Source organism: Cyprinus carpio, chromosome B8 (genome assembly GCF_018340385.1).
Source record: "Cyprinus carpio isolate SPL01 chromosome B8, ASM1834038v1, whole genome shotgun sequence".
Taxonomy (NCBI): Eukaryota; Metazoa; Chordata; class Actinopteri; order Cypriniformes; family Cyprinidae; genus Cyprinus; species Cyprinus carpio.
The window spans coordinates 23,201,522-23,226,785 of record NC_056604.1 but is presented as its reverse complement, the minus strand read 5'-3'; the positions used below and the strand labels follow the sequence as shown (position 1 = coordinate 23,226,785).

Here is a 25,264-nt window from a genome sequence, read left to right as displayed (position 1 = left end):
ACAGACTAAATGCATTACTAATTACAATACACAGACACATTACTAAGTGCACTACTGGTTAAAGTGTTTACTTCCTTTTTATTAACATTTTCTTTATTTGTGGAAAATATTATAATAAGATTACAGAATCAAGAATCATAAGTATAAATCTGTTTATTTTTTATTTCAAGTTTCATTTTTTCATATAATTGATTTCTAATAAATATTATGCAAAATAAATATACATTTCATTTCAGTAATTCTTATGCAAGTGTTATATCTTTAAATTAAATAGTGTGATATCTTAGCTTTATAGGCAAGGCAAGGCAAGGCTTGTTTATTTATAAAAGAAAATAATAATAATAATAATCACAGCAATAAAACAAGGAATTTAAAAACTTAGAAAAGGATTTAAAATTTGATTTAAAAGACTTAAAATTATTTTAAAACAGTTAAGAATAGAACATGATTATACATAAAATATAGTGTAATCAGTTCGGAAATAGCACAGTGCTCATTCAATAAATGCACAGCTAAACAGATGAGTTTTGAGTCTGCATTTAAATGTGACTAATGTTTTAGCACATCCGATCTCTCCTGGAAGCTAATTCCAACTGTGGGTGGCATAATAATTGAAAGCAGACTCCCCTTGTTTTGTGTGAACCCTTGGTATTTCTAACTGACTCGATCCTAATGATGTGCTCTGTTAGGTTTATATTCAGCAAACATATCTGCAATGTATTTAGGTCCTAGTCCATTGAGTGATTTATAAACGAGTAAAAGTACTTTAAAAAAAATATAAATATAATTTTAAATATAAAATTATATTGTCATCTACCACCCTGCTGTCTAAGATAGTGGCCTTCACAAAATCAGTATCTGTCAACCACTAATATTAATGGCTGTCAGTGGAGAAAGATGCTTTTTAGATGTTTTAGCAACAGCTTTTACCAGCAGGGGCAAGCTGTTGGAGTCATGCCAACCAGACAAAGCTTGACCTTCTGGCTAAAAATTACCATAAGAAACAGCCTCCTAATGAAAAAAACAACAGAAGAATTAAAGAAAAACGCAGAAGTGAAGAACAACAAACAAGTATATTCATTCAGTCCTGTCTGAAAGACCTGCCATGCCCTGCCTGGACCGTTTTGATCCCACAGTCTGCTGGAGTCTGTCCAAACACCATCAAAGCCAGGTCACCGTGTCCTTTCTTTTTGCAATGAAAGCTAATGATTTATATTTTTTGAAGCTCCGAAGCCGAGGTGGAAGAAAGTGGAAATGTTTAGGTAAAGACTCATCCATGCAGAGGCTGACTGTTTCATGAGCTGAGACTGGGGTCAGTCCAGCTGGCCTCCATCTGCTGTCAATTAGATGTATGCTAAAAGATCTTGGCTAAAGCTCAGGAGAAGAGTTTTGTAAATCAGCAGGGACCTCGGGATCTGAAAGCATACTTCCATAGATGACAGAGAAAGGCGGTAGACATGTAGATCGAAACAACCTCGCCGCACATAGGTGCTGGTATGGCTGATGAAGGCTATTTCCAGGATGAGAGGAAAGAGACGGAGAAACCAGATGTGATGTTCAAAAACAAAAACGCCACATGAGGATTTTCCTGTTGAGGCTCTTGAAGAAGAGGAGTTGCTATGACTGGTGGATTCTTTAAGATAAAATAAACTTGCTCTGCAAAAAAAAAAAAAAAAAAAAAGAACAATGGAAAGTCTTCTCCATTTGCTATTTCCATTAACTGTTTGTTAGAATAATTTTAAAGGTTGTTCACAACAAAATGACCATTCTGCCATGATTTACTCACCCTCGAGTTATTCCAAAACCTGTATGTTCTGTTGAAAATAAAGAAATGTATTTTTAAGAATGTTGGTAGCCAAACGGTTTCTGGTCCTCACTGATTTCCACTGTATTTTTCCATACTATGGAAGTCAATGGCTACCAGCAACTGTTTGCATTCGTCATACTATATTATGTTGTGTTCAGCAGAAGAAAGGCACAATTCAAGGGTGAGTAAATGATGACAGAATTGTCAGTTTTGGGTGAACTGGCCCTTTGAAGACATTGAACTGAATGGTCATTTAGCTTTACTAGCTCAGCTGACCTAGTTGTCCACCTACCTTTAATGATTTTCTCTTTGTACCCATCAGATCTTGAAGAAATCCTGCATAGAGATCCTTGCTGCAGAACCTTCCAGTATCTGTGCTGGAGGTGAGTACAGTTCTCACTAGATCAACCGCTTGAGCCACAGCATTAAGGTCTGTTCAAGCAGCAAAAAGTAGGTACTGTATAATAGGTTTGATACAGAAAGTCATCATTTGATCAAATTGATGTGTTGATTTTAATAACTAAAAAAAAAAAAAATACACTTACAATGCATACCTTACACAATCACACACCTTTAACACAGATTGAAAAACCCAAAAATGTGCTGTTGGATCTTTAAAAAGGCATTTAAAATAAATCAAACATTTGATTTCATTTTATTTAGCAATAAGTTGTTGACTTCAACCATTCAAAATTGCAAACATTATTTTAATGAATACTGTCTGGCAAATTTTATCAGATAAAATCTACTCATTTCAATAGGAATCCACCCAATCTGAAACTTCCCCCACAGATTTCACAGTGGGTTCAAGTGGGTCATGTGAATTTGCCGTGTTGACCAGCAGAAAGCTGTTTGGTTTAAAAATGACTTTGATATGAGTTGTGCTTCATATAGTTACATTTGACAATAGACAATGGACCTTTCCACCCACAAAATTTACAGAAATATTGCTAATATGAAAAAAAAAAACAGTAAAATAATAAAAAAAATAAAACAAATTAATGCTTTGAACCTTGATTTTTTTTTTAGAAAATAAAACTTCTGCCTCTGATTTGTTTTATCACAACTGTCTTTCAGAATTCGCTATGTGACTTAACATTGTTATGTGTGAACTTCCTGTTTTAAAGAGGCGTTCCAAGTCGTTGTGAGAGGAAATGGATTCCTTCATGCTAGAAATGTGGACAAGGTTCTTTGCAGCTTCAGAATAAATGACACTCTTACCAGAACAAACTACATTTTAATTCAAACCATTATGCTTTTTCCCCCACCAAAAAAAAGTATAATACTACTATATTTGTATGCTGTTTTTTCCCTTACCAAAAAGTAGTATACTTCAAGTTTATTTTATTAAGTATACTTAAGTAAAGTTCAAGTATATTTAAACTTTTTGTAAGTATAAGTCAAGTATACTTAAATGTCATTTTAAGTATATTTCTGAGAAGTACATAAAGCCCATTTCTGAGAAGTACATAAAAAGTAAACTAAAAGCATACTTTCCTATTTTTTTTGTTTAAAGAAGTATACTAATAGCACACTTGAATAAACTTCTTTTTCGTAAGGGTTGGCATCACTCAATTAAAAAAAATACAAACCATATTGACCATAAACAACAAAAGGCATCAAAGAAGCACCATAAAGCTTTGTGCAGTGAACAGACCTGAAGAACAGACTGAGGCTTTCAAATAAAATACAGACATCAGTTGGTTGTCAATAATATCAAACATTAGTTGTCAAGGTCTTGTAACCTGTGCCATAATCTCCATACCTGATATGAGAGTTTTCTTTAAAGATTAATAGTGAATGATGATTTCAATTTCAGTCTGTTCCTCATTCAAAGCTATTGTCTGGCTATTAAAGACTTCAAATATAGTGATATAGTGATATGGAGTACTTTTCTGATGCATATCTGTTATCTTATGGAAAGATGTTTTGTGTTTCACAGAGAAAAACAAAAAACAAAAATACAAAACACTGATGGTGGTTATGGTATGAGAGTTTTCATTTTGGATGTGAATTATGCCTTTAAGCCAACCATTACATTACATTGCATTACCAAGAACATGTATGCTGAACACACCACTGGCTCAATGAAGACTATTAAAGGTTAAATGTTGTGTGGGATGACAGTAGTCTTATATAAGACATTTCCGTGACTTTCTTGCATAATTGCCATATGGTTGGAATGATTTGAGTCAGAATATATAAACCCTTCTGATTAGCTATCATTTTTCCACCAAATGTCCCAGAAGACTCATTTTCATAAAAACCTTGGAATGGCCGACAATGCCATGCCAGTCCCATTAGTTTTTTGGCTAATAGTAGTTTTTAAAGGCTATATTAGGAGTTTTACAGGATGGGTTCCTGCCAAACCAAGGAGATATAAGAAAGAAACGCTGCCACACAAAAGGCTGACCGCATTCGTAAAGCCCATCAGGCAAATGTCGGCTCTACCTCTTGCAGTTTTTACTGCAGGTCTCATGTTCAAACAGGATCTGTGTATTTCTTGCACACTGTAGTGTTGCAGACCCTGGCGGATGAGTCACAGGAATGATAATATCAAATTAGTATGCTATCAGAAGTACAGTGAATCATAACCAAATCTTGCTTTAGGACGCAAATTTTATATTGGACATCAAATGGAAACAAAACCAATCTCACAGGTGATAATTTTGTATTGTGGATTTGGATTGTGCAAAAACATATGACTTAGAGGAATAGTTCACCCAAAAATGAAAACTTCCTTTTAATTTACTCACCCTCAGGCCATTCAAGATTACTTTTTTTTTCTTCAGTAGAACATTAAAGAAGATTTTTAGCTGAAACTGTGGTCCATAGTGATTCATAAAATGCAAGTCAGTGGCTGCCCGTTTATGAGAATAAAAAAATAAAATAAAAATAAAGCATCAGGCTCCTGACGATATACTGAGGTCTTATGAAGTGAAACTATCAGTCTGTGCAAGAAACTGAACATTATTTAAAGCTTTATTACCTGTAATCCACAGCCTTGGGCAAAAAAAAAAAAAAAAAGCATAATCATAGGACATACAAATGCAGTCTTACAAACTGATATGAATAAAGGCCCATACAGACTAACAGTGATTACTATAATGATAAAGTTATTGATTAAATGACTTTTACAACTTTAACAATAAAGGCACAGATATCGTTGTAATCACTTTCGAAACAATTAATTTCCAGATGATGAACAATAAAAACATTTGGCAATCAGAATCCATCCTGCTTTAAATTTCTTAAGCATTTGAAGTGGCAGACAAGATAACATAATGGAAGCGTGCAATTATAATATAAAGAATGTTAGCATCCATTGGTGTGGACATTAATATAGTTATCATTATAGTTATCATTCGTTTAGCCACTAATTCAGCAAAAAGTAAAATAGTTACAAATTGCCATTAGATTGTGTTGTTGGCAACAGATTTGCAATACATTGCGTCACCATGAGAACTTTTACAAAAAGTTTTGCCATTACAAAAACAAAGAGCTGTTTTCTGCTTCAGCAGCTAGCAAAGCGAGTGCCATGGTTCACATATGTCCCATGATGGCTGAAATTAATTACTATGGCAGCTATGGAAAAAATGCTTAAGCATTGTATATTTAACTAAATCTGCTGTTAATTGTCTGGCGACTTTCTTTTTTGAAGTAAACCTATTAAAGTTCAAGTGATTCTATGTTGACAATTCATATGCAGCAATACTGTAATGGAGGGTCTCAATCTCTTCAAACAATCATAGATTCATTAAAATTGGCACTGGTTGTAGATCAAAGCCCAGTCATCTGACTTCAATCCTATTTTACAGTATCAGTAATGGGTACCAGCTTTGGTTCTTCGCATCTCTTTGCCCGTCTTTGCTCTGATTAAAGCCGGACGTCTCAAACGTGGCACCATGCTAATTGTTTGTGTCCGATAAAGACCAGAACATCCGGTTGATGAGTGTAACTGTGTCATGGAAGTAATTTGACCTTTTTCAGTCCACCTCTCAGCAAACTGGTCCCACTTGCCCATCCTCAAGGCACATTCCCAGACTTACACCAAATTTATTCTGACTTTGAGGAGGCCTGCTGTTTATTTGCTCTTGACCACTGTAAACACTAGAGAGGATGTCTTGTAAATGAATGATAATGTCCATCATGCACAAACCTGCTCTCCTTACTTTGAACCCAAGGCAGATGGCAGACTGTCGCAAAAGAGCCATGTGTGGTTACAGTGTGTTGACCTTCTGACTTGCTTCTGACTAGTCTGTAGATTTTCACACTGTCCTAATTAGAATAGAAGATGACTATTAGTGCATCTAAATATTATGACATACATGGTTGGACAAAATAATATGAATACCCATTATTATATGGGTTAATATCATTTGTGTAGGCTACATTTAAAATAATAATAATAATTATGTTTTATTTATCTTTTTGTTGTCTGTATTCTCTAGTTTGTGTATCAGTGTAGTGTAAGTTATGTTTAGTACAGATCTTGTTTGAAATGAGTGACATTCAGATTTCCAAATAGGAGAGATCATGGGAACCCATTTAGCAGAAGTGTCTATAACCATAACAGCCCAATTGTTTAGTGTTTTAAGAAAAACACAAGTCTTTACGATTATAACTTTTAATTAAAATAATTCAAAAACTCTGAAAAAAAATTGAAAAAAAACTGAAATTGAATGATAGGGGCTGTCAAACACTAAGCGTTGTGTCCGAACAACACAGATTTACTGCAGCAAAGTGACAGCAAACCTCAATAGTCACTTTGAAGACCCTGTTTCCTCACAGAGAACTTCACAAAGCCAACATCCATGACAGAGCTAAAATTTTAATTAAAGACACCAATGATAAAATGCGAAAAAGATGTCGTAGTCATAAAACCTGGACAGTTTTTATGACATGAACTTCAACATCACCTGACTTGAATAATATCAAACCACTGTGGGATAGTTTTAGAGAGAAGCGTGATAAGCAGATTCCTTCCTCCAGTCTATACAACAACAAACAGTAGACTATTCACAAGTTGTATGAATCTATTTTAAGAAGGTTCGAAGCTTTATTAATGGCAAAAAACCTCAGTAAAGAAATACCTATGCCTATTCCCCAGGTGTTCATTTTTGTCTCACCTTGGATTTGCTTTGATGGAATACAGTTTCATACGTGTACTAATGTGTGCCTATGCATGCTGATTGGGTCAATATTGCCCACAATGCCTTGTGCTACAGAAGAGAAGTTTGTGATGTTACACTAAAACCCAAATTGTACACTTTAGTTTTGACACAAATGCTTGCACATGTGTACTGCCAAATACAAGTTGGAAAGTCAATAGACATGCCATTGTTTATTTTTTATTTATTTTTGCTACTGGGGCAAATGGGAATGCCAAATATGCTGTAGTTTCCATTCAAAATAGGACAACTTTGCTTCAGAGAATGTGAATTTGTTTTATGTACCATTTAGTAAATGATAAATCTTAAATAGCTGAAATCACATTAATAATAATAATAATAATAATAATAATAATAATAAAGATCAGTTCCACGGAAAATAACTTAAAAACAATAAGGATGGCCTTTATAGGAGTTACAGGCAAGCTGACTAAACAGTCCCTTCCCATTTCAGGTCAGTGCTGCTTATTCATCGTATACATCCTTTTTTTATGTATTTTGAACATTTTTGAACCTCTTCCAGACATTTGATACAGTCAACCTTACAAAGACTGTCAAATCCAGCAGCAGCAGCTTTTGCTGTTTGTCATTTTCACAGGTTTTTGCTTAATTGCAGTATGCATCAGACAGTCAGTGAATGGACTGGGGGTGTTTAGGGGTTTAGGGGTGTTTAGACTTGCTGTCTTTGACTTACATAACCCACAATCAATCCATAAACCCACAAGCAGTCAGATGATTGCATAAGAGACACAAGGGCAATTGAATTCATCCCAGTGGCCATTTCCCTCTTGAAAGACTCAGACGAACTTTGGTATCAACAGTCATTCTTTTTGATTTATCACGTTAGTCGAAACCATGTGCTCATGTCTTTACTTAGTAGTACAACATGACCTTCCCTCGTGTGCTATGGGTAAACAGCCCAATAAAGCACAATGACAACATGACCCTCTGCCAGAATTCTGATTCTTTGGGATGTGTGCCTTCACCAACAAAGAGCTTTCTACAGAATAAAGAAAAATACAGAAGTGTTATATTTGTAAATTTTCTTCTGCATTCTTGCTTTGGCTGTGTCAAGTGCTAAAGCAACAATTTGTCCATTTGATTTTTTTGAGTGTAACAATTCAGAGTTGCATCTGAGAGATATAAAATAAATATTCAGTTACAAGAACAAGCCTTTACATCTGCAGTGTGTTGTTTTTGGATGATTTTGGCATCTCAGTTGTAGGCCCTTGACAGTCAGAGGTTTTGTAGCAGTGGCTCCATTACCCCTGTTCCGTAATCCGTGACCCACTTCTCTTTCCTTTGGATACTTTAGGGCTACCAGGGGTTAAGTGCCTTGCATAAAAGCTGATTCTAGGTTCTAGCCTTGAACATTTAAATCCTATGTGATAAAAATGTAGTTCATATGTTTTGCAATGACTAAAAATGAGATGCAGTCTTTCCTCAACAATTGCAGCGGTTTTATATCAGCTGTCCTCTTATGCAACAGGAATCATACAGCAATATGCAAATATTTTATGCTGTATTTTCCAGATTTACTGTATGAAATGTGACTGTGTATTTGTCTTTTTTTTTTTTAGTGGTGAAGCCATTGGTAGTGGAGGACACGTATCTGCTCTGTCCAGCTCCTGTTCTTCAAGAGGAGGGAACGTAAGCGTATCAGATAAATATTTGTACTTTCTTTCTAGTGGCAGAAATGTTAACTGTGGCTCATTAAGGAGTGCAATGTAGTGTTTTCAAAGGATTTAAGTACTTTTTACATTATGTGTATTGCAGGGCAGCCTCCCTTTACGTTAGCATGAATGAAGGCCTGAGTTTTATCTCTAGTTCTGTTACTATCACAACTGTAAGCTGTGTAAGTATTATTCTAAATCATATTTTGTGCTTTGTTTCTTGTGTTTTTGGTGCTTGACAACCAGTGTTGGGGAAGCTATTGTACACTACCGTTCAACAGTTTGGATTACTGTATTGCTAGCATGGTACTAGCATGTTGTTAGCATGTTTCTAGCATTATTACCATGTAACTAGCTTGTCGCTAGCATGTCACTAGCATGATTACCATGTTTAGCATGTTGCAAATATGTTTCTAGTGTGATTTCCATGTCGCTAGCATACTGCTAACATATTTTAACATGATGCTAGCATGATATTGCACATTGCAAGAAGAAAGAAGAAGCTTAAATAGAACATCAGTGTGTTGGCTTAACTGTTTCAGATTTTAATATATTTTAAAAAGTAGTTTATTCCTGTAATGTTAAAGCTGAATTTCTAGCATTTTACTCCAGTCTTCGGTTTCTCATGATCTTTCAGAAATCATTGAAACTGAATCATTGAACAACTGTCCCTAAAATGCTGATTTGCAAGAAACATTTATTATTAGTATCAATGCTGTAAACAGTTGTGCTACTTAATGGGTGGAAAGTGTGGAGGTTATTTTTTATTTTATTTTTTTTTTAAAGGAAAATTGAAATATAAATTTTAATTTTAATTTTCAATTCTCCGGGAACACATGATAAGTAAAAATTGATAGCCTGAATGCACTGTAAGTCGCTTTGGATAAAAGCGTCTGCTAACTGCATAAATTTAATTTAATTTTTAATTTTAATAAATAACAAATAAATAAATAAATAAATAAAAGAAATATTTACCCCAAGCTTTTGATTCATGTACCAAATTGCTTAATGTTGGGAAGAAGAAGCTTGTTGCTGGAGCTCCACTATCTTAAATATAGTTTAATTGTTTTCATGCAACTGAAAAATTAAGTTATATATTAATCACAAGGCTTTAACCATGTATTACTCAAAATGATTCCCTAGCTAACACTCATTGCTGTTGTGTTTTAACTTTTGAAAAAAAAAAAAATTGTTGTGGAATATGTGTTAAAGGGATAGTTCACCCCAAAATGTCATTCATTACTCACCATCATGTCGTTCTAAAACCATAAGACATTTGTTCATCTTCAGAACACAAATTAATATATTTTTGTTGAAATTGGAGAGCTATCTGTCACATCAGTGGCTCAACTTCAGTTTTGCGATGAAGTTTGTTTTTTTTTTTCGCAAAGAAAACAAAAATAACATAATTTACTCAACCATTCTTCTCCTCAGAGTTACGTCTTCCGCCATTTTAGAGAGTATTACAATGCATACGCACACTTTCCCCTAAGCATAAACAACGTTTATCATGCAAATTATGTTATTTGCTGTGCTTTCCCCCAATGTAAACAATGCTGATTATGTCCAATAATATGTTCTTGGGTACTCTCCAAAATGGAGGAAGACGTAAATCAGGGGAGAAGAATGGTTGAGTAAATTATGTTATTTTTGTTTTCTTTGCGCAAAAAAAGTATTCTCATAGCATCGCAAAACTGAAGTTGAGCCACTGATGTCACATGGACGGTTTTACTGATGTATTAACTACGCCAATGGGTTATGAGATCTCCCAGTAAGATCACTTGTAACTTACTTCATCCCCGCGTTTAATAACTATCCCTTTAGGCATGCATCATGCATCATCTGTTATTTTCATAGCTTGCACCTTTTCATGCAAACATTGTTTGAACTAAAGAAACTGAACAGCTGACATCATTGTATTGTTGTTCCATTACATTTTCCAAATGTTTTTCTGTATGTCATTTGGATCTGATGTTATAACAAAAAACAGTCCCACTTAGAGAAGTGTTCATATCTGTTCCTCCATGCAGTCTGATGGTACGATCCTGGCCATAGCACTACTGATAGTGATGCTACTGCTGATTCTGGCTCTCCTCTGGTGGTTTTGGCCTCTCTGTTGCACTGTGGTGAGTCCTCTGCATGGAAATAAAACACAACAATAGTGAAACCAAAATTATGAAGTAGTCATCAGGTGCCAAGTTCATTATTTACAGGAATAATCAAAACTATTACTACATCACCACCTGCATGGTGTCATTAACGACAGTTGTATATTGTTGAACCAGTGTGGTTTGAACAGCAGATTTGCAACAAAGTTACTGAGATTTCAAGAAACAGTTCTGACTAGATAGTTTATTTCTTCCATTATGACTTGTATTGTGGTAGTTAATCAGAGAGTTATGTCATTGAATAAGATGTGACTGCACACATTTTTGCTGAGGGTTATACTTGACTTCATCTACTTTAGACATTCTACTAACTTTAAGTAACTTTGCATCTCAGCTAACTCTCACTAGAGTATGATAGCTAGATTTAATAAACAAGGCAAATTAAACTGAGAGCATAATTCCAAAAAAGCTGATAATATGCAAATTAAAAAACACAAAACTCCTACAAATGCATATGCAATAAGGTCAGCCATGAAAATACCTGCATCCAAGCCCTTTTATCACTAAATTTTCACTGCGTATCTTTAGTTAATCCTGACAGTATTATTTAACCCCAAAACATGTTTGTGCAGGTACAAGCTGTTAATAAATTTGGCCCATAGTCTATTAGTAGACCTTTAAGCCCAAAGTATACTTAGGCCACTTGCACAGCATTGGCGTGAGGTCAGCATCGAGTCAATAGGTGATACTCCGCATGTGTCAAACTAGTCCATCTGCGGTTGAATATACTTGAAAATCTAAGTATAGCCCGCCTTTTGGGTGGCATGTACTGTAGTTGCGTTAGTTGTAGTTGACCAGCAAAATAAATTGTTAGAAATTAAGCAGACAGACTATAGATACTCTAATGACTGGTAGTTTTTGCAGTTGTAAAGTTACTTACTGTTAGTAGAATGTGGAAAGTGGACTATCGGAATAAATTGTTAACCATCCGAAAAATTTTGCCAAGGGAAAAAAAAATAGTTACCATTTAAAATCATTTATACTTGGCTTTGCTGCACTTGAACTTAGGTATGGTTAAGGGTCAGGTTTAGGAAAAAATGCATGGCTCTTGCTTGATTTAAAAGTTGATTTAAAAAAATTGACATTTGTACAGTATATTTTTAATGTTATGTTTCCTTGTATTTCATTAGGTTCCATTTTCTGCCAAATTCTCACTTTATTCTAACCACACTTCATTCTAACCAAAATACTCACATTTCTCATCCTTTCTTTGCCCATTTACTAAATATTTTGTATAATTTGTTAACAATTAATAACAATTAATAAAAGCTACCAGTAGGGGGATATTCACACAGAACACACATTTGTGTTTAAAAATGTGAGACACAGGGCCGCAGAATTAAAAAAAAAAAAAAAGAAAGAAAAGAAAAGAAGAAAGGAAAGTAAAAAAAGGTCTAGAAGTTTAACTTACTTTTAATTTACTTTTTAGAATGTGCTAGTATCTCTGGTCAAACAGATACACAAAGTGCATGTGCAGTGCAGTGGAATGCAAAAACATGTTCTGGGTGAATGCCGCCTAAGTAGTACTCTCAGCTGCACATTTTACCATATTTATGATAAATAAATATTCACAATCACTACGGAAAAAGTGCAGATACTGGGCCTCATTTACGAAACGAACGTACGACAGAAAATTGGCCGTACGGTTGTTTCAATGCAAAACTTGGAATTTATCAATATGGATGTGAGCGGTAGCTACGATCCAATCTCACGTCGGTCTCAGCTCATGTACACAAGTTTTTGAGTTACTTGAACTTACGTGCAGCATAGTAAATATGGTGGAGAATTGTAGAATGACAGCATTTTGTTTATTTAGATTATTTTACCAAAGCTCATTAGTCGATCGTTAACCAGTAAGATTAGAATGTTTTTTGTTTGTTTATTTGTTTTTTTATACAGGGCTTTAGCTTTATATGCGCGAATAGCACAAAATATCACACAAAATATATAATAGGCTATAATATAATTAACAGATTAACAAAAGGAAAAAACACTATGCAACAAGAATGCCTATAGGCTACGCTTGTTTTTGTGACACTTTTAATTCATTTATTTTCTTTATATCTTTATTTGATTAAATACATCTGATCGCACAGGCGCCTCATGCACACACAAAAAAACATTAGTTCTACCGTTGCCTGACAACTTCCATTCATCATCAACCTAAAATGCAGTCAACCAAACATAAAAGTTACACTGTTTATTTTAAAAGGTCTGCTGTAAAATCAGCATGCAGCGCCCAAACAAACATTTTTGCGTATGTGAAGGATTTTACACGGATATTAGAACATGAGTGAAGTATAAAGCCATGTTTAGGCTACATAATGAATAATAGTTATGTGAACAAATGTTACAAATATGGCAAAAGCGGAAACATTTGGATTCTTGTGGTATGAGACAGGCTCGTGAGCCCAATTCCGTTTCAGTTTTGCTTGACATTTGTATGCTGTTTATAATGAATGCCACTATACAGCCTAATTTGAGTTTTATTTTATAGTTTAATATATAATTTTATAACTACTTATTTTTCATTCTTGTTCTGTTCTGAATACCGTTAAATTTAAAATATTTGTTGTAGAGTGAGGGGAACTAAATAGGCTGTTTATATTTAGCAGTAGACTATTTTAATATACACATAAATTACATAAATGAATGTAGCCTAATTGTTTTCAATTACAATGTTAATGGGTGTTTTTGGAGTAAGATCAGTTTATTTTTCATGAGATTACTTCCTCTTTTTGGCCGGGTTTCATTTCTCCGTGTTGTAAACCCTAGGGGCAAGGCTTCTAAACCAGGGTGTTTTTGGGGCGTGATATTTAAATGACGATTGTTTTCTGCCGCCAAAAATATCAATGTGTGATCATTCGTATGATGAGATTGCCGGCATATGAATGTTTCATGAATCACACATGAACTCTGTCGTAAGTTGATTTGTGTTAGATTGAAAAATGAGGCCCACTGTGTGGTCTTATTAAATGGTTAGATACCAATATACAAAAGATCTCATGTTGTTCATAAGTACACAGAATGGGTCACAGCCATGGTTCTTATGTCATGGGGTACTGGTGACTGAGAATGGACCAATAACAAATTAAGAAGATTTAATTAAAGATGATTTCATTAAATGTGGGGAAGAGTACTCATCTTTCAAAAACATGAGAGTGCATTTGAAGTTTTTGCCAAAATACAAATTTAATATCTTATTGGCTGTCTCTTAAACTTCTAATCTTTCTAAATGAATATCTTTTAAGACGATGCTGTGCACATCAAATTTTCCAACTATACCACTCTGAGTTTTTGGAACATCTAACCACTACATATGAGAATTACATTTGGCAAATGATTAGCTTACACTGGGCTAAAACTGCACTCCCCTTGTATAAAAGATGAATGTGTTCAATTAGGCTTCATATCTGACAAACCTGTTGGATTTCTATTTTTCCAATAATTATATAAATACACCAGGACGACTTGAGCTAAACTCCATTACCCAAAGAGACATTTTAGATGTGACAGGCCCATAGGGACACATGGGCAAATATATTTCCTTTAAAGGATAGCTGTACCTTTGCACCTTTAATCTAGACGACCTTTAGCTGTTTCTGATCTGTCTTCCAGGTTTGTTTGTTTTGACCATGTAATGAGCGTTTCTGTTGCTAGGCTAAACCCCAGTGGAGTCCAGGCAGTCTATGCAGGTTGAGTTGGGATAGCTTTCATGCCCTATTTGTCCTGTAATGACTTGTTAAGCCCTGACTAAATATATTAGACTTACACCGAGTCAAGGCCACCTGGGATTTGTAGACAAATTGGTTCAACAACTCTTGGATCTGACATCACCTTTGAACTCTAAAGGTCAAATGTCAGAAGAGAGTTTCCTCGTTGTTTTTCCAGAAGAACTGCAGATGTGGAAACTTCTTTTACAAAAAGAAAGTCTGAGTATAAAAATTTAGCGGAGGAAAATGCATCTAGTTTTGGATTCTGACTCGTCATGGACTTGGGAGCATGAGGACTTGGTCTTGACCCTCTTCTGGCCTCAATCTTGACTCAAAGAAACTCAAGCCTCATCTGGTCTTTGTCTTGACTGACTCGAAAGAGCTGGTCCCGACTACAACACTGGGCAATGCTGCTCTTTTACTTGTGTAACTGGTACTACTTGCAACACTCTAAGTGGCAATCGGAGCAGCATCAACCAGCATGAGAGTTAGGTGTAGTCACTAACTAGCATACCTCTTTAGACCAGGGAAGTAAAGGAATAATAGCTAGTGCAGTGGCTCTGATATATACATAAAACTACCAACATTCGTCAACATAACTTATCACGAAAGGAAAACATTTTAGTCGCATAACATTGGATTAATGGAAATGCCATCATTTCACAATAGTTTTTTTTTTTTTATTATTATTATTGCAAAAGTTTTGTACAAATCTGCAATGGAAACCAGGTTAGTGTCAAAGTTGCAGATTATGAACAAATTTAATTAAGTTCTAAAGCAGACGACAATAGTATTCAGCTCAGTTCCATTCAACTTGTGTCCTCATCTGGTAATGTCAATGCCAAATTGATGATATTACTGAATATTTAGTGACTTTCATATCCCAGCTAAGAAAGCCAAAGGCAACAGTGGCAAGGAACCCAAACTCCATCAGTTGACAGAAATAAAATGGAAAACTTGGAAGAATCCAAGCTCAGTTGGGGGACCAGTTCTCCTCCTGGCTTATCAGTGGACTTCTGGAATCTGTGCCAAGATCTTGTCTATTTGCTGGGGTCTTCAGGACTTCAGGACTTGTCTTGTCGATGTCTTTGCTGACTGTGAAGGGGCTTATGTGGAGGTGGGCACACTAACAAGGTGTTAAATAGCTCTTACTTGTTGGTCTCTGTTGCACTAGCATAAACTGGGTGGTCATCCAGGTATACTAGCCTAACCAATGTAACCTCAGTAGTGACCAGCCAAAAGCCCAAAACATACCTCATACTGGTAAATAAGATGATTTTGATAGATACTTTAAGATAATTAACAGCAGAACCTGCTATGATCTTGGCCCAAGGTGTCAAATCCTGCTTCTGTGTTTAGCTCCATCTGCAATTAAACACATCTGGACCAGAAAATCATGAGATCACTAGAATCTTTCAGGTCGGTGTGTTGGAGCAGGTTGGAGCTAAATTCTAAATTTTCTAGCCGTGAAAGATTTGGTCTATAGATCAGAGGTGTCAAATCCAGCTCCTGGAGCGCCACTGTCCTGTTTAGATTCAGCTCCAGTCAGCTAATCAAGGCCTCCAGAAGTACCTGAAAACTAATTTTGTCAGGTGATAGGTGAAAGGCAGGTATGTTGGAGTAGGTCTGAGTTCGACACCCATGCTAGATCCTGCAGAGATTAAACATTTGCTACAGGACAAAGTGTCTAATTACACATCTTGAGATTCAAGCCTGTCCTTTCTCTTGATTTCTGATTGACATATAATAATTCAAACTGTCAGCGAGGTCCAACTAAGAAATATCAGAAGAACTGGACGTGTCTGGAATTTGGCTGGAAATGCACAACAGGAAAAGAGAAGAAATGAGTCATTGCTGTGTTAGAGGAGTGTTGAGCTGAAGTTCATGGCTGAACCAGCTAAACCGGCTGAAATCCCACTTAGCTGCGATCATTTTCAGTAGAGACCAGCTGTTGGCCACCATGGATTGAATTAGCATTAGCTTATTGCTATGTTTAAATAGCTTGGCTTTATTTATTAACACAGAGTCATTTAGACTGAATATTTTTACAAAACGGAAAAAGACGTGTCTGTTTACATAAGGTAATACTGTCTGTGTGCCACTTAAAATCTCTCCATGAAATAAAGGGGCACACTCTGTTTGGGAAAGTTATTCTTTGTTACCATGGAAAATGAAATTGTGATTTGACCTTTGAAATAACAAGGAAGAATAGTGCCCATTCTCAATTTCATTGAGATCTATTGATTGCCAAGTAGTGTAATGCTAACGTTTTACTGGAGGTACCGAGCCATATTTGCAGCATTGTGACATGGCAAAACTGGAACGCTCCCCCTATAACAAACAAAGCTGTTTTTACTGCAGGATACCCAGTATATGAAACACTAGCTAGGCCTATATGCCAATTGTATGTTCAAGACCTTTCTGGCAGTTTCTGCCCATAAATTCAGAAATCTTAATTACAACATGATGTGTGTTAAAGTGATTTTGCATGGAATAAATTCGATGCATTGGCCAATTTAGCCTTTTTTCATATCTCAACAATGACAGTGAAATTTTTAGCACTAGTGCAATAAAATTAAGTTTTATTTATAGTCTATCTGTATTTTATCCTTCTCAGCCACTGACAGTGATGGGCAGATTTGTTGCACAAGTGTCTTAAACCAACTAAATGAGCATTATTTAAATCAGCTTTATCAACAGAGCACCAACTTTGTACATCATGATACCTATGGCTATGGTACCATCAGCATTCACAATTGCATGTTCAATAACAATTTGCTTCAACCATTAATTCTTTAATTGACAACTGAGAAAGCGAGGGCTTAAAACATGTTTCTCACTGGTAATTGTGAATTTATGGTCTTGTTCAGATGCTTTCACTCGTTAATACAATCATTCCGTCATAACAAGAACACAGCAAGAGACCACAGAACTGTTTAAACACTCAATTAATCAAATAATTTCCCCTTCAGTCCACACGGAAAGCAAGAGTTGGAATTACTACTACACTCTGGCATTTTTAATCTCTCTGTCCTTGAAATGTTTTTCACATGATTCCCAGAATTCCAGATGAGTTTCAAAACAATAACAATATATGCTCTTACACAATTGTTTTGCATGTGGCTGAATAGTGGATCTCCTTTTTAAATACTTCAGTTTCAGCAGTGACACAAAATTTTTCTGCCTTCATCAAATTATGCTTCTAAATTTCCTTTAAAAGATATATACTGTAACATGACACATCATATAACCGAAGCCATAAGTTTCACATTGTACATTGTTGAATTATACGTTTTTTTTATTGTTTACATTTAATAATTATTATTATGATTTTAATATTTATCATTCTAAATTATGTTCAGTGACTCAAACATTAGTCTGAGCTAAAAAAAATAAATGAAATAAAATTCCCAAATGCCTAAGGTCACGTGAATGTTGTATAATTATCATTATATGGTTGATTTTGTATTCCTGATGCCCTGTGCTGTTTTGTTAATTGCTAAATTGCTAAAATGCTGTAGTACTTAACCTCTAAACAAGTAAATAATCAGTTTTACTTCTCTGAAAGACTAATACCTGGAAAAGCTTAACGCTTAGCCCTGCCTTTTAGCATTTAGATCTGGCCTCCAGATTTTTAGGTCATTTAAACTTGCTTGTAAACACTGAAAACGGGGAGAGGAGGGGTGCAATTCCTTAGCCATGTGTTTTCGTGTAACCTGATTTTCTGGCACACACTGAAAACATTACTTGGGTCCTTTGACATGTCAGTGGAAGGAAAAAACTGTTTTTTTTTTTGTTGTTGTTTTTTTTAACTTTGGAGAGCATGTGGTCTGACATGCCAGCATGAGTGGACTCATGTGATGTTGTTTATCTTTTTATCCGGTTTCTCTCTCTTTCTCTGTCTTCAGATTATCCATGAACCTCCACCACCAGTAGTGGAAGACAGTTCGGTAAGAATTATTTTTATTTTTTAAATTCATCTGTACATATCACAGTCTAATTAAGCAGTATTGCTCTTGCATTTGTGTTGTCATACTGTGATCTGGCCATAGGCACAATATGTTTCAGACCAAAACCAGTCAGTAAGTTTATCCATTTCTCACTCGACAACAAAAATGGTGCCAAAGGAAGCTAAAGCATCAAGATTTACCTGTCACAAAGCAACACACAGACTGAAAGCTTGTCTGGATATCAGTGGAGCAAATGAGCTTTCCCATTTCCGTTTAAAGCTTTCCATAATCACTCCGATGTTCACCTACTCTAGTCTGAAAAGAAGATAAAGAAATACAAGTAACTTGGATTGCAGATTACTAATAATACATAAATTATTACTGAGAAAATGTGCCAGTGTTCAACTGGTTATTATAAGTAGTTTTCTACATTATAATGGAAGTTTTTTTTTTGGCTAAAGATTTAAGGTAATCTATAAGTAATCTATCTGGTAAGTAGCCGTGTGACATGTGGGATAACGTTTTGTCAGCTGGTCATTATCGCTTAAATAAACCCAGACTCGTTACATAAGACAGAGGGGTCTTGTAACACACTAAAGGGGTTTATTTTGTGATAATGACTGTGTCTGATTGCACGCAGTATATCTGAGAATGTGTTGGTATTATACTATGGAAACAAAGAGTTACTCTGGAGCATTTATGATGATTTTCTTCTTTAACTTTTGTTTATCTAGGAATACTCTTAATCCTTGTTTACTGAAACCATCGCTGAGATCTCATTGTCCAAGTTCACACATGTCTATCAAGAATGTAAAAAGGGTCAGATTTGGAGGTTATTCTTGTAATGATGTTATTCAGAATTGGAACTGTTTATGAAGGTCAGAATGTTTCGGCTACTTAACAGGAACTTTGGGAGAGACTTTGGACTCCATAAAACTCTCCAGATCTTTGTAGGCTGTTGTTTAACCACTCTGGCTCTGCTGTGCTAAAATGAATTAGTTCAGTCTGGCCTTATTAAAGACCTGTAATAAGATAGCATATATTTATAAATCTTTCATCAGTGATGTCACTTTTGTAAGACTGTAGGAATGTCATACATGGAATGGCTGTGGGTTTGGGAAATTTCCCTGAAGGTTTCTTTAAGTTACGCTAAAGTTTCAGGATATAAAAAATGTGATGGGGAATCAAGTGGGTGGTCAAATTGAAATATGAAGCATGGGGACGGCTTTTAACCTTTTTGATTAAGTATGGATGCACTGATTAAAAGATGTCTGTTCAAATCTTGAGGACCGATTGTTAAATAGGGTTAAATTTCCTCGGAGTTGGAAAAATAAAGTCATAACTTGAGTGAGCCAATTTGGATTTATTTTATTGGATGAGGAAGAGCTAGGGAGGGCGTAAGCGTGGCTCGTGCCTTTCTGAGAGGCAATAAATGAAAAAGTCATGTTTTAAAGGAGTGAGTCACACCTCATTTAGGGAAATGCTCAGCCATTGGAATAAGACCCGAAAAATATAAAGTTGGAACAAACAAAAAATCTTTACAAAAGTGTTCTTGTTTCGTTTAATAAGATGTGTATATCAGTTCTCAACATAGCGACCCAGATTTTGCATCGGACATATAGTGAGCCAACATATTGTGTAATCTGTAACCTATATTTAATGTGGTCTGGGTTGCATTTTTGTTTTACCTTCACTCTTAAAAATAAAGATTCCAAAGGGGTTTTCACAGAAGAACTATTTTTGGTTCCTCTAAGGAAATTTTCAGTGAACAGTTCTTAAAAGAACCATCTTTTTTTCTAAGTGTAAAGAACAGTTTAATAATCTAAAGAACTTTTTTCTACATATAAAGAACCTTTTTTGCAGTGGAAAGTTTCCACACTTTTTAAAAAATAAAGGTTCTTTGTTGATTCTTTATGGATTCTTTAACCTTTAGCATCCACAGAATCTTTCCATTCCGTAAAAGGTTCTTTATATTAAAAAAAGGTTCTTCAGATTATTAAAATGTTGTTTCTTTTAAGAACTGTTCACTGAAAGATTCTTTGGGGAACCAAAAATGGTTCTTTTATGGCATCACTGTAAAAATCCCCTTTCGGAACCTTTATTTTTAAGAGTGAAAGTTCTTCATGGAACTATCAATGCTAATATGGAACCTTAATTTTTAAGGCTGTTGTGCAGTTTTGTTCATGGTTTTCAAGGACTGGGATCACTTTTACCAGTAAATTGCACCAAAATTAGCTTCTTCCGTGTTGTTTGTGACCAGAACAGATTTGTGGCCAACCGGTTAAGAACCACTGGACTTGATTTTGGTCACATTTGCATTGTCTTTGTTTGCTCAATAAGGATGATGAAGAGGATGGAACTCCAAAGAAGAAGTGGCCCACAGTCGATGCCTCCTACTATGGAGGAAGAGGAGTTGGAGGCATTAAAAGAATGGAGGTAAACAACAGTTTTATTACTCACTGAAGGGCACTAGCCACTAAACTAGCACACGCTCAGTCTCTTAACAGATGCCTTTCATCCAGAGGAAGTAGGCTGTGTATCTGGAGGAACCTGGGGTTAAGAGTCTTTCTTAAGGGTGATGGATTCTATCAGTAAAACTCCAGTTTTGACAGTTTGCCCCTAGTTGGAATGAAACCACTGTTGTTTATATTACATGCCAAGAGACTTCAGCACATCATAATTGAAATCAGCGATGTTGCCGAAAGCGAATGCCACAACTGTGAAGAAAAACAGGAAATACATAAGGAAAAATCTAATGATTGTCAAATCCATTAATTCGTAAAAGTATGCTTGAAATAAATGCATCTGCTATGCAAACACAAGACCGTATTAAAATAATGGCATGACAAAAACAAGGGGGAAAAATTGTTTAAGTTGGCTTTATGGCATGGTCTGTTGTCTAGTTTGCTGGTTTTAAAATGGTTTAGGACACTGGAACTTGCTGACTAGCTAAATCATCTAAAGATCAGCTTGACTAGGCTGGGAGACCAGCTAAACAACCTTTGGCGTGTTAAAGCAATTTTGTTTCATCAAACGGCTGCCAGTAAAGTACCAAAGTTTACAATCACAGCAATTTTAAAATGTTTAAAATTGAGGAAAACAAGTGTGTGTGTATGTGTGTGTGTGCATTATACAGCTCATCTGCTGTTTGGAATCCTTCCTTCTATCAAACATTCTGCCTCAATTACCAGCAGTGCAGAGTTTACAATTTGATTGTCTCAAAAAATACCTATCCAGAAATATCTCTATTTGAGAAAACAACATAAAAATATGCATTCTTTGTCGGGATTCATAGTGTTTATACTACTGATTTGACCCTGAAAATCTTTTGATTTTTTTCCCCCATTTGTACCTGGAAAGAATTTTAAAATGTTGATAACATGAAGGTTATGACGTAAAAATGAGGACAGGTTTTGGAGTAAAATTCCTGTGCACTTTTTTTTCTTTTTTTGTACAGAAGGACAGATGTTCTTGCTTCCATTGAAGCTGTTTGGATCATTGTCAAGTCATACTGGATAAAATGACCATAGCCGTCTCCTTCATTTCAGGTTCGCTGGGGTGAGAAAGGTTCGACCGAGGAGGGTGCTAAACTGGAGAAGGCGAAGAACGCGAGGGTAAAGATGCCTGAGCAAGAGTTTGAAGCTCCTCCTGCTCGCATCCTAAATAATGGAATGCGGAAACCTCCAGGCCCTCGTAAATGGTACTCGCCCATTAAGGTGAGAAGAACGATAGTGTATTTGGGTACGAGCTAACTCATAAACATTTTAGTTTAGGGAACATTTCTCACTTTTAATTAGTTGCATATTAGCATGCCTGTTGGCTGTTGATTAGTACTTATAAAACACATATTAATGTCTTATTCTGCACGACCATATTTTAGATCCCTTAATCCGACCGCATACCTAAACTGAAGAACTACTTTACTATCAATAAGCAGCAAATTAGGAGTTTATGAAGGCAAAAGTGGTATTTTGTCCCCAAACACAAAAACACTCAAAAGCATTTTGTATCTAGTATCTTGTTGAGAAATGGCAACTGATTGTAATTTGCCATTTGGATAACTGATATATATATATCAAAAAATAAAATAAAATAAAAACCTGTGAGAAGTTGTATGGTTTGACATGCTAGACTACTAAAAAACTGAAATTCTAAAAAAAAAAAAAAATGAAATTCTTTAAGGATTATTATGCATGCCTCTTTTTTATAAGATCATATTAATTGGAATATTTGTACCTTAAAAATACATTTTCACATTGCAAAACAAAGGAGAAAGGTGCTAAAAACTGGTGAAAACTTTCAAGAAATGTTGACCACATTCACATGAATTTTAACCTTAAATATTGTTGATAAAAAGTCAGTAGACATGATGCATCTTTAACTGAATTATCTTTTTTACGACTGGCTGATCTCTGTATTCATCTGTAGCTCACCAGTGTTGTGCATTTGGATGGGCCAATTTTTTGAGTATTTAATAAGGCCCAATGCATACTCTACATAAATGCGTGACTTGCATGCTTGAATTTGTTGCATTTTGTGTTGAATGCAATTCATAATAACTATATGTGCAAGTATTAGCTAGCCTTTCTATGGTATTCTATGGGTTTCTACAATTTTCTATGACTGCATTTACATTACATGGTTCAATGACCTATTTTTTTTTCCTCCCATGTGGCACATATCAGATATAACCCATGAACATATAAGGAAAAAGTGGTTTCATGCCACTTTTTGTGACCTAACTTTACATTTAAATCTTCCAAGATGTCCTTCTGTTCTTTCCTTCCCTCATTTATTTTCTCTGTTCATTTCTTATGCAATGAGGGTTGGTTGTCTTCATTAGGAAGTTGGGTAGAGACTGAGGGACATCAGAATGCCGGGGTGAACAAAGGCCTCTTGTAGCGAATTGATGTATTAATCACTTTAATGAAGCTTGCCCCAACAGTTGTACATGTAAGGAGCTCCCGGCTGATGACATATGAGCTTGGCATTGTGCATGCGCCGGTGAAAAGTCTTGTGAAAACCAACGTTTGTTAACAGGAGCAAAGGAAGCAAAGTTTCCTTACTTTAGCAAAGGAAAACCAGTCTCCTCTTGGCTTTATCAAAATCCTCCGACATTCTTCTTTTCAAATCCTCGTTTTTTACTTCTAATCAGTGACCACTGTTTTGTTTTGTTCTGAGGTCATACGTCATCAGCCCGGAGCTGCTTCCGTGTACAACAGTGAGCCCAAGCTACATAAAAGTGATTATTACGTTTTGAATATGGATATTTTTCTTACAAAAACACATCGATTGGCTTTGTTCACCCCCCGGAGCCATGTGAAATGCATAATGGATGGGCACTTTTTATTTTACTTCTTTTGAACTGATGCACGCAACACCCTCTGAGTGGCATTAAACACCTTGAAAGATCAACAACAATTTTTAATATAACTCCGACTGGATTCGTCTGAAAGAAGAAAGTCATATACATTACTCCCTTGAGGGTGCGTAAATTATGGACTAATTTTCATTTTTGGGTGAACTAACCCTTTAATAACCGTGGGGCAGATAGTGAAGGGTTGATTCATTCTAAACTGTGGCTTTGAGATTTATCCGTCTCATTTGACAGTGAGCCAGAGAGGCCACATGTGGGATGTTGATTTCAGGAAATCTCTTTGTTAATATAACCCATTTCTCAGAGTTTTTGGTGACCGAGCAATGTGAAGAGTAAGTTATTAAAGACCTGAGGGTCAATGAAGACGCAATAAAGACTTGAATCGTACAGAAAACAGACAGTTTATACAGGGGTGTCCAATCCTGTTCCTGGAGGGCCAATGTTCTGCAGAGTTAAGATCCAACCAGCTCCAACACACTTTCCTGGAAGATTCTAGTGCATCAGAAGAGCTTGATTAACTGGTTCAGGTTTGTTTCATTAGAGTTGGAGCTAAACTCTGCAGGACAGTGGCCCTCCAGAAACCGATTTTGACTACTGGTCTGTATACACATACACATATTCTTGCTTTTTCAATATAATTTTTTTGTGTTTTTGGGGTGTATGTGTGTTTGTGTGTGTGCTGATGCACAGGGAAAACTGGATGCATTGTGGGTACTTCTGAAGAAAGGGTATGACAGAGTGTCCATCATGCGACCACAACCTGGAGACAAGGTAAGTCACAGAAAAGGGTGTGATTAATCTGAATAAAAATTTTAATCGATTGACAGCCCTAATATATATATATATATATATATATATATATATATATATATATATACATACACACACACACACACATACAGGTGCATCTCAATAAATTAGAATGTCAAAGAAAAGTTCGTTTATTTCAGTAATTCAACTCAAATTGTGAAACTCGTGTATTAAATAAATTCAGTGCACACAGACTGAAGTAGTTTAAGTCTTTGGTTCTTTTAATTGTGATGATTGTGGCTCACATTTAACAAAAACCCACCAATTCACTATCTCAACAAATTAGAATACTTCATAAGACCAATAAAACTGCTGAGGTTGTATGGAAGCCCAGGTTTCTTTGACAGTGGCCTTCAGCTCATCTGCATTTTCTGGTCTCTTGTTTCTCATTTTCCTCTTGACAATACCCCATAGATTCTCTACGGGGTTCAGATCAGGTGAGTGGACAATACCGGCTTTAAAAAAAAATTATTTAGGGCTCCGATCTCGCTATATGTGGAAAATAATACACAGCACTCAATTCATTTTTTTTTTTTTTTTTTTAAGTGGCTATAATATGTATTAGTGCTATCAAATGATTAATCGCGATTAATCG

At 35.6% G+C, this 25,264-nt stretch overlaps 1 protein-coding gene across 1 annotated transcript in view; it reads left to right on the top strand.

The window, feature by feature from the left end:
• Positions 1 to 25,264, top strand: part of LOC109081757 (anthrax toxin receptor 1-like) — a 54,903-nt gene that overhangs the window by 15,191 nt on the left and 14,448 nt on the right. Inside the window, exons 9-17 of the mRNA XM_042730169.1 lie at positions 2,130 to 2,190; positions 2,935 to 3,033; positions 8,559 to 8,628; positions 8,755 to 8,833; positions 10,682 to 10,777; positions 18,441 to 18,482; positions 20,823 to 20,918; positions 22,031 to 22,198; positions 24,550 to 24,630. Of these exons, the coding sequence (XP_042586103.1) occupies positions 2,130 to 2,190; positions 2,935 to 3,033; positions 8,559 to 8,628; positions 8,755 to 8,833; positions 10,682 to 10,777; positions 18,441 to 18,482; positions 20,823 to 20,918; positions 22,031 to 22,198; positions 24,550 to 24,630 (792 nt within the window). The remainder of the gene's footprint in view (positions 1 to 2,129; positions 2,191 to 2,934; positions 3,034 to 8,558; positions 8,629 to 8,754; positions 8,834 to 10,681; positions 10,778 to 18,440; positions 18,483 to 20,822; positions 20,919 to 22,030; positions 22,199 to 24,549; positions 24,631 to 25,264) is intronic.